The 10,702-nt window shown below is 45.7% G+C and overlaps 1 protein-coding gene across 7 annotated transcripts in view; it reads right to left on the bottom strand.

Annotated features, from left to right (window-relative positions):
• Positions 1-591: 591 nt before the first annotated feature.
• The window catches only part of BFAR (bifunctional apoptosis regulator), a 32,059-nt gene continuing 21,948 nt past the window's right edge, over positions 592-10,702 (bottom strand). For 6 of the 7 annotated variants that reach the window (XM_055561316.1, XM_055561317.1, XM_055561315.1 and 3 more), the window contains 3 exons: positions 5,611-5,784; positions 3,743-3,945; positions 592-1,868 (listed from right to left, as the gene is read on the bottom strand). In XM_055561316.1, the coding sequence (XP_055417291.1) occupies positions 1,676-1,868; positions 3,743-3,945; positions 5,611-5,784 (570 nt within the window). In that variant the 3' untranslated portion in view covers positions 592-1,675. Of the gene's footprint in view, positions 1,869-2,295; positions 2,444-3,742; positions 3,946-5,610; positions 5,785-10,702 lie in introns of those variants that run through there. The other variant, XM_055561320.1, reaches the window with a different exon arrangement.

The raw sequence follows: 10,702 nt of genomic DNA, 5'->3' as shown, positions 1-10,702 counted from the left end.
CTGGACAGGGAGTCTGGCCTGGACCCCAGGTCCAGTAGTGCTACCCAGCCTCCATTTCTGCATCTAAAAATAAGAGGGACTTCCCTGGTGGTCCAGTGGTTAAGAGCTCACCTTGTAATGCAGGCAACGTGGGTCTGATCCCTGATTGGGGAACTAAGATCCCATATGCCACGGAGCAACTAACCCTGCACACCGCAACTACTGAACCCACATACCACACAACTAGAGCATCCACAAACTGCAACTAAGACCTGAGGCAGCCCAACAGATCAATATTTTAAAAGCTAAAAAAGAGAAGAGTAACCTTGTGAGGCACCAGGCCAGGGAGATGTAGACACTGCAATGTCCCTGGATCCACTGGGCTGGCAGTGTCTCTGGCGTATCAAGTCAGGCAGGAACAGGGCCTGATGAGGAAACACAGGGCTAAGGAAAACACTCTCTCCCCTTTCACTTAAGATCTCCTCAGTGGCTCCCCGGCTGTGGGGTGGGGTGGGGCGGGGACGGGTGTGGTAAGCGTGACCAGTAGGTTGTACTGGGCAACATAGATTTTCTTCATGTTTCCTAAACAGTCAATTTTTCTCTATGTAGAAGTTTTATCTGTATATATATATAAACTTTATTTTTATTTCAAGTCATTTCTTCAAACTTTCAGATGTAGTTTGAGGGAAATCTTCAAAGATACAAAGGGTTAATGAATGGTTCATAGACTTGCAAAAAAACACTTTGGATGCAAGCTGATTTCTGTATAAATATGGGGCCGATCTTCAGATTGATAGCCTTTCACACCTGCTACTGTCACACTGGCAGGAAATCAAAGGCCACAGTTCATCTCATATTTACAATTACAGCACTTGGTGTAATTACACATCATTTTATACATCAGACAGGACAATAAAGATTATACAGTGCGAGGTCGATGTACAAGGTATTTCCTTAAACAAACGGACTGGCTTGCATTTTATAGATTACATTCTTAAAAACAAAGCAAACCCCCCAAACAACAATTTTACATAGCATGGAAGCAGCTCAGCCTGATGATTAAACTGCCTGACGTCCCACTCAACAACTCCAGCAAAAAGATCCCAACTTTCAATGATTCCAAGTAGAAAACAGTGGTGGCGAGTCTAACCACCATCATTCTAACCTCAAACTGACTGCTTTCAGAGGTTTAACTCTAAACCTTCTAGCAACTCTTACACAAGACAGAATCGTCAACTAGATTGTGGTTTTTCCTCCTTATTTTTTATGTGCAACTGCCTCTGCCTATGACAACATCTTCTCCTGTTTTCCTACCCTTGACTGAGGACAGGCCTGGCCCTGGGCTCCGACCCGCCCTGGGAGCCTCTTGTCAATCACTGAGGTTAGAGCAAGCGGGGATTGTGACCCACCGTGTGTCCTCCGAAGACCCGGAGTCCCTGCCAGCCGTCACGGGCTGAGCCTCCCAAGTCCCGGCGAGGAAGGCGGCGGGTGGGAGGTGCGGCCGCCGTGTCGGCCAAGCCCTGGGGCACCAGTCCCTGCTGCTACGGGCCGAGGCAGGGGACCTGGCTGTGGCCTCTGACGGACAAAGCAGCGCCTTGTTTACTAGGGGCGGAAATAGGAAGTCCGCTTCCCCTTCTCCCCAGAGCTCGGTGGGCAGGGAGAGTGCAAGGGTCTCTCCGAACCTCGGCAGTGTCAGTCATAAGACCTGGGTTTCCAGCCGTCGGACTTCCTTGACCACGAGATCAATGTTAATAATTGGGTTAAAGTACAGGGCCCAGTAAAACAGACAGTTGCAAACAAACTGAGGGATGAGGGGCCAGAACATGGCCACAAAAAGCCCCTGTGTCGACACTTTCCAGAAATGGCTCCACATCCTCTGAGGCACGGTCCTGCAAAAGGAAGAGAGGCATGGGAGAGGTGAGACCGAGGCGCTCAGACCCTGCCTGGGCCTTTCCCCGCCACAGAGTCTGGCCGCTGGAGCCGCAGGAGACCCTGTTTCCTGTCCCCTGTGCCCAAGACACACCTTTCCTGACCATGCCACCTTCAACTCCTGGGACGGAGCCTGGAGGGGGCCTCCTCAGGGAAACGTCACCAGGTCCCCTCAGGTGAGGCCTTCCCAGCACTGCCCCAACTCCACCCGCTTCTGCGCTGAGTCACACTTGTATGTGTTTAATATAATACAGACATATTCTAACTTGTTTATTTATTTGTGGCAGTGTTGGGTCTTCGTTGCTGCGTGGGCTTTTCTCTAGCTGTGGCGAGCACGGGCTCCTCTCTGGTTGCAGTGCACAGGCTTCTCACTGCAGTGGCTTCTGGTGTTGCAGAGCATGGGCTTTAGGGCGCACGGGCTTCAGTAGTTGTGGTTCCTGGGGTCTAGATCACAGGCTCAATAGTTGTGGCCCATGGGCTTAGTTGCTGCTGGGCATGTGGGATCTTCCCGGATCAGGGATTGAACTAGTGTCTCCTGCATTGGCGGGCAGATTCTTTACCACTGGGCCACCAGGGAAGCCTCTTTAATTTAATATTAACATAATATTTTCTCTGCTAGGCTGTAGGCCTTCAGGGTATAAACTATTCTCTTGACCAACACATCTGTGCTGTCCAGCAGAGAAGCAGGGGCACAGGAGAGTTTCAATCAACTGGGCATGAATAAGCGGAGTCACTGAATTGAATAAATAATGGAGATTCCTGTCAGGTTCTCACTATTCACCTGATGGGTAAGGCTAAGAAGCCTTCGTGTCACAGGCTGTTTCAGGCTAAAAGGGGTGCAGGCGTGCTGATACATTGTGTCTGCCTGCCCAGCAGCCGTCCTGTCTCCTGGAAGCATCTTCTGAGTTTCCCTTTGGGGTGCCTCCCTCCCCTATTCTCTTCCATGTGGCCCATGTAGGGCTGAAGCCAGCCCCTGGATGGGGGTTGAGTGCATGCTTGTGTCTGGACAAGGGGAGCCCACAAAGCCCTGCACTTGTGACAGGTTCAGGGGGCCTGTGACCCAGGCTGGGTGCATCCGAGCAAAGGCATGTGAGCCCGAGGCTAGGCTTTCACAAGTGCTATAGGGAGAGAAGTGTCTCTTTCCTCTAGGGTTCCTAAGCTGTCGGTCTCTACCTGGAGGGATCAAGGGCCCCTGAACACAGGAGCTGTTGAGGTGAACAGAGGACAGCTGTGAGAGGGAGAAAGACAGTTGGCCCTAAGGACAGTGTTCGGGTCTCTGGGTCCAGCCACGCAGGAAGCCATCACTGGGCATGGCCCCTGGTACGAAAGCCAACCTAGGTTGGTTTCTGCCACTTGCAACCAAGAGTCCTGACTCAGCGATTGTCTAGTCCAACTTTTTCATCTTACACATTAATCCAGAGAAATGATTACTGTCCCAGTTGGTGGCAGAGCAGGGTAAGAACTCAGGCCTACAGAATTTCTCCTCAGATCTCTTTATGTTCTACCACACTACTTTCCATAAAGCACCCTCTTCTTCTCGCTTGTTTATTCCTCAGTTATTAAACTCCTTCATGTACACCTCACCCTCCAGGAATTATCTGGTGTATTACATGGGGAAAAGGCACCCGGAGGCGCCCTTTAACAATGAGCACCATGAGAGCCTCCCCATCCTGAAACAAAGTCGTTTTCCTGTTCGCTGCTTAAGCAGTGTTTCTAAACCAGATCGCTGGGTGTCTTACTAGAGTCTGAAAAACACGCCAGAGGACTTCTCCACTTGTTATTTCTTCCCCACTCTCTGTTGCTCCAACCATCTCCAACATAAAAACATACTTACTTCAGTTCACTTCTTGACCAGATCCTCCAGAAGGAGAATAATTCCAGAACCGAGAGTAGCATGGCATTGACGATGAGAAACCGTGATGTCCAGTAATGGACCTCCAGCCAGTCCCAAGCAAACTCAGCAATCAGCTGGTACGGAAGGAAGGAGTACTTGATGAGGAATTCTCGCCACTGCTTCCATGTGGGCTCTCTAAGATCCTTTAGGAGTAGAACACAAGTAAATAAAAGTACATAAAAACAAACACAAAAAATTATGAGGACTGACTTTTACACAAGATACTGTGATCAGCCCAGCGAGTTTTACATTTATTAACACACACACACAGACATACACATCCAACAATCTCAAATGAGATCTCCATCCATCAACTAACCTTGTAATAACTCATCTTACACTAAATAAATGTTACCAAAGAGACTGAACCTCTTACATTGTTATATGATTGTGGAAGCTCAGAAGAAAAAAAAAAAAAAAAAAAACCTAAGCATGAGATATTAATCAGAAGGTTGAAATGGATAAATATTAACCAGTTTTAAAATGTCTTCAGCACTGCAAGAGCAGCTCAAACAATTTCCCAAATTCAACCTCTCACCTGTGGTGGAATGATCACAGGTCATGGGAAAATTAAACGTGTACCTTTAAAAAGTAATTTTGGGAAAATGAAAAACTTTAATGACAAACTTAGCAGGTAATTTATAACAAGAGTTTTTAAACAACTCATAAGCATTTGGGACTTTCTTGGTAGCTCAGACTGGTAAAGAATCTGCCTGGAATGTCGAAGACCTGGGTTTGATTCTTGGGTCAGGAAGATTGCTTGCAGAAGGGAATGCCAACCCACTCCAGTATTCTTGCCTGGAGAATCCCTTGGACAGAGGAGCCTGGCGGGCTACAGTCCATGGGGTCGCAAACAGTCAGACACAACCGAGCAACCAACACTTTCACTTTCTTTCAGGCATCCAGAGGCCAATGAAAGCTGAGCAAGACTGTGTACAATGGAGCAGACACTGAGCATCCCAAGAAAAAAGCCAGCCTGATGAGCAGACAGGGATATAGACAGGGCTTATTACAATACCACGGTCAGGGGTTCTCTGTGCTCCCAGTCCAGCAAGGGCAGAGAACAGCTGAAAATTGGGTAATTGGAGAAACACTGTGCAAAGGGGCCAATGAGCAGGCTTAAAGCGACATCAAGGCTAAAGTCCGTCAGGCAGGCACTTGATCCAATTCTGCAATATCATACACAATGATTCCTATAACCATGTGACTTTTGATATAAACAGATCAGAAGGACTGCCCCCAAAAGTACCAATGTAAAGGGCAATACCCTCCAGTGACACAGAGAATCACTCTGAGTCAGTGCAATCAACTATTCTGAAGGAATACAAGAGAGCCGGGGTGGGTAACCAGCCCTGCCAAAGGCCTGGTGGTCAGCTAACAGGATGACTGCCATCCGTGAGCAGGATGGTGGCTTCCTATTCTGAGGCCCACAGGACATATACTAAACCGATTTAGAAGATCCCGTTAAGAGATCCATTACCAAGCTCGAGGGCCCATAAATCTAACCCTCGGGCAATCTGGAACTAGGCTACCTTATTTTATAACAGAAGCAATACTTTTTTTTTTCCCCCCTCTAAATATTTCAAGTCTAAAGAGTAACCCCTCTTGCTATGCAATGCAGGAAACAAACAGCCTTCTAGGAGTGGGGAAGTTCCTGCTCTGTTTTCTTGGTAAGGGCTCTCCTTGCAAGATTCCAATGAAGACTTGTGCTATTTGCTCTTCCCTGCTAGGCTACAGCCACGTATCCAAATCCATTCCACGATGGGCAGTGGTGGCGTGATGCCCCTCAAGGCCCTCTGCAGACCCACCAGGAGCTTGGATATGATGTCGTCCCCAGAGCCGTCTTCTTGCAGAGGACAGATGGTGTGAATGAAGGGCAGGAAGGTGTCGGTGTAGTCAAACAGGTAGAGGTACAGCAGACCGAGGCGCGGGGAGCTCTTGAGGGCGTACAGCAGGAACAGGGACCTCCCGGGGTTCACGGCCTGCAGAGCACAAATATTCATTACAACCACGGCTGCATTCTGCCAACTCATGCTCCTTCTGCAGTCTCACACCCTCTGCCATGTGGTTTGTGCTAACAATGAATGAATGAATGAATGAGAAGAGCAGGCCAAGCAATTCATCTGATGGGCTACATTATATAAAGATCTAGCCTCTCTCCACGGCTGGGGAGAGGAGGGGGGATGAGAAGCAAGGTCCTAGGCACAGTTAAAAGAACACAACCTTTCAGGAAAGTAGATGAGTGAGTGGGTGGGTGTGCTCAGTCCTGTCTAATTCTTTGCAACCCCATGGACAGTAGTCCATCAGGCTTCTCTGTTCATGAGATTATCCCAGCAAGAATACTAGAGTGGGTTGCCATTTCCTCCTCCATGGTACCTTTCTGATCTAGGGATTGAACCTGTGTCTTCTGCATTGGCAGGTGGATTCTTTACCACTGAGCCACATGGGAAACCCCAATTAGTGGGCACCACTTAATAAAAATAATCTGAACTACAGGTTTCATGCACAAAGTATCTTGTGTTGCACTGTATATAACAGAGAAAAAGTGAAATCTGTGACTTTTGTCCTGAAGTTACAGTAGATATTTAGCCCAGAATTCATACAGCCATTGAGGAATGCAAAGGAGGAGCTTTGGATAATGCTCACGTTAAAACATTAGGTGAAAAAAGTCAGCACTGTTGAAAGCAGGGCCTGACTCGTTCAAAGCTGAGATCCTCTTCTAAAAGATCACCTGGCTCACAAGAGATGTCAATACATATTTGTGTGTGTGTGTGTGTGTGTGTGTGTGTGTGTGCGCGCACGCACGCACATGCTCAGTCGCTCAGTCTTGTCCTACTTTTTTGCAATTCCATGGACCGTAGCCTGCCAAGCTCGTCTGTCCCTGGGATTTCCCAGACAAGAATACTGGAGTGGGTTGCTATTTTCTTCTCCAGGGGAATCTTTCCAACCCAGGGATCGAACCTGTATCTTCTGCATTGCAGATGGATTCCTTACCACTGAGCCACCTGGGGAGCCCTATAAACGTAGTCAGAATAATCAAAATGGTTGTTGAGAAGAAACCTCCCATTTAAAGATGTGTAAGTGAAAAAGAAACGAGAGTTATGATATCACCATTTGGCAACCCTTAATGAAGGCAGAGATTTAAACAATCAATGATCGTGGGACGTTATGAGCCTCCTGATGGAAGAAGAGGTGACACCACAGAGAGACAAGTGCCAAAGTTCAAGATGTCAGAAACCACAGGAGAAAATGATCTGGTTTCTACAACAACTAAGTGCAGGGTAATGAAAAGAGGGAGGCAGAATCTACAGACCGAAAGAGATGTAAGAGATGTGTGTGTGTGTGCGTGCATGCACGTGTGCTCAGGCATGTCTGACTCTTTGCAACCCCATGGACTGTAACCCGCCAGGCTCATGTGTCCATGGAATTTTCCAGGCAAGAATACTGGAGTGGGTTGGTCATTTCCTTCTCCAGGGGATCTTTCCACCCAGGGATCGAACCCATGTCTCTTGCATCTTTGACATGACAACCAACACACAACCCAATATGCAGTTCAATACCAGAAAACCAAACAACCCAATCAAAAAGTCAGAAGAAGACCTAAATAGACATTTCTCCAAAGAAGACATACAGCTGGCTAATACACACATGAAAAGATGCTCAACATTGCTCATTATCAGAGAAAAGCAAATTAAAACTATCACCTCACACGTCAGAATGGCCATCAGCAAAAAATCTACAAACAATAAATGGTAGAGGGTGTGGGGAAAAGGAGACCCTCTTGCACTTTGGTGGGAATATAAATTGATACAGCCACTGTGTAAGATAGTATGGAGACAAAACTAGGAATAAAACTACTATAGCAATCCCACCACTGGGCATATACCCTGAGGAAACCATGATTGAAAGAGACACACGTACCCCAATGTTCACTACAGCACTGCTGACAATAGCCAGGACGCGGCAGCGACCTAAACGCCTGCTGCAGGATGAATGGATCAAGGCTGTGGTACTTAGTACAACATTACGCAGCCATGATGCGACAGTGATTCAAACAAGTACAGGCACCCAGAGCCTATTACATAGAGTGAAGTCAGAAAGAGAAAAACAAGTATCATACATTAACGCATATATATTGAATCTAGAAAGATGGTACTGATGAGCCTGTTTGCAGGGCAGCAACGGGGATGCAGACACAGAGAAGAGACTTGTGGACACAGCGGGGGAAGGAGAGAGAGGGACAAATTGGAAGAGTAACATTGACACATACACATTACCATGTGTTAAATAAGACAGCCAGTGGGAATTGGTTGTGTGATGCAGGGAGCTCAACCCGGGGGCTCTGTGACAACCTACAGGGGAGGGATGGGGCGGGAGATGGGAGGGAGGTTCAAGAGGGAGGTGACATTTGTATACCTATGGCTGCTTCATGTTGATGTATGGCGGACACTAACCCAATATTGTAAAGCAATTATCCTCCAATTAAAAAAGAAAAGAATCCAGAAGACCCGAATAGACATTTTTCCAAAGGAGACATAGAGATCGCCGACATGCATGTGAAAAGGCACATCATCATCGCTAATTATCAGAAAAATGGAAATCAAAATCACAATGAGATATCACATCAACCTGTCAGAAAAACCAACATCAAAAAGATAACAAATGCTGGAGAGGGTGTGGCGACAAGGGAAGCCTTGTACATTGTTGGTGGGAATTTATATTGCTGCAACCACTGTGGAAAACAGTATGGAGGTTCCTCAAAAATCTAAAAATAGTCCTTCCATATGATCCAGCAATTGCACTCCTTGGAATATATCTGAAGAAAAAAAAACATTAATTCAGAAAGAAACAGACAACCAATGCTCATAACAGCATTATTTATGGTTGCTAACCTATGGAAACAGCCCAAGTATCCATCAACAGAAGAATAGGTAAAGATGATGATAATGATATAATATATATGGAATGGAATACTGCTCTTCCGTAAGAATGAAATTTTGCCATTTTCAACAACTTGGATGGACCTGGGGGTATTATGCTTAGTGAAAATTAAGTCAGATGCAGGAAACAAATACATATATTTTGACTTACATGTGGAATCTAAAAAATAAAACAAAGAAATGACTATAAGAAAACAGAAACCAACTCATAGGTTTAGAGAAACAACAAGTGGCTACCAAAGGGGACAAGGAAGTGGGGAGGGGCAAGATAGGGGTAGGAGATTAAGAGGTACAAAGTACTACATATAAAGTAAGTCAGCCCAAGAACATATTGTATAGCACAGGCAATATAGCTGATATTTTAATAACTTTAAGTGGGGTATAATCTACAAAAATACTGAATCACTATGTTGTACACCTGAAACTAATATAATATTGTAAATCACTTTTCCTCAATTAAAAAAAAAAGATATAACAACCAAATGTGGACTCTATTTGGACCCTGGCTGGAACATGTCAACTGGGAAAAAAAAAATATATGGGATATTGTATACTGATAGATTGTTTGATAACATCAGAGGATTATTCATTCTGGGGTGTACACTGTGATATTTTAGTTTTGTTTTTTTAAAAAGTCTTTACTTTTTAGAGATTCAGTGAAATATTTACTTCTGAAATAGAACTATCTCAGATTTTCAAGATAATCAGGAGTAGTAGGAATAGGTATTACTGTGAAGTAAACATAGCCACGAGTTACTGTCTTATGGGCGGATGGTAGTTTTGTACTATTATCTTGTCTTTGTGTGTATTCAAAATTTTCCATAGTAAAAGTTCAAAAAAAAGTTTAATTTCTGAAAAATATATCTTTATATCGTAATTTAGGTGAGACACAGAAATATGGAAGTAGTTCTTCACTTTAAAGCAGCTTTTCCCAATCTTTTTTACATTATTACCTCTTAAGGATTCTTTTAAAGACTTTCTCATAAACCTGCCCCTGCCCCAGAAAATGTTAATACCACAGAAATACTGTGTATTTGTTTATGTACTATGGTCTCTGGAGCCACAAGTCATTGCAATACGTAACGCTCTTCACCCCTCCAGAACCAACGGCCTTGGGGGCAAAAACCACTCTTTTGAGTGTGCGTTCTCTAAAAGAACACAGGTCCCAGAAACGGAGCCTGATGGTGTGCAGCCACATTGTGGTAAGGACGAGAGAAGGGACGATGACCGCGTTAATGTTTGTAGGTCTGGGGTCAGCTGGGCCAAAATATCCCAACTCTGGGCTCCTCTCTATCAGATGAGGAGGATGAACCAACCTCCCAGCGAGGGGATCATGATGGCAGGGCTACAGAGGGGAGCGAGCCGTCTCTCTCAAGTCCGCCCAGAACAGTGGCACTCAGGAGCAGCTGCACTTGGACTCCAGGGTCAAGGGAGTCCTGTCACACAGCCCATAGTGTGGGCTAAGTCACGTCAGTCGTGTCTGACTCTTTGAGACCCCATGGACTGTAGCCTGCCAGGCTCCTCTGTCCATGGGATTCTCCAGGCAAGACTACTGGAGTGGGTTGCCATGCCCTCCTCCAGGGGATCTCCCCAACCCAGGGATGGAACCTGTGTCTCCTACATCTCAGGCTTTGGCAGGCAGGTTCTTCTAGCACCACTGGGAAGCCTATATGCACAACATCAAACGACCACCCTTGAGGAGATCTGAAGGAACAAGATTCTGCTTGCCTTTTATACCAGGACCAGAATCCCAATTCCATTCACTCCAGTGAATATTAAGTTTACTTTGACAGACTCTAAATAGAGGGTCATAGGACCCAGAAAGGTTCTGTCATATATTAAAATCCACCACAGGACTAATATTGGCTACAAAAAATCCAGAGTTTGACTGCATTAACGAAACTAATAATTTATGACAAAAGAGAAGTAGGGATTTGAAAAAAATTGACAAAGGAACAAC

This window comes from Bubalus kerabau, chromosome 23, assembly GCF_029407905.1.
Source record: "Bubalus kerabau isolate K-KA32 ecotype Philippines breed swamp buffalo chromosome 23, PCC_UOA_SB_1v2, whole genome shotgun sequence".
NCBI classification, from domain to species: Eukaryota; Metazoa; Chordata; class Mammalia; order Artiodactyla; family Bovidae; genus Bubalus; species Bubalus kerabau.
This window is presented reverse-complemented; position numbering and strand designations above follow the sequence as displayed.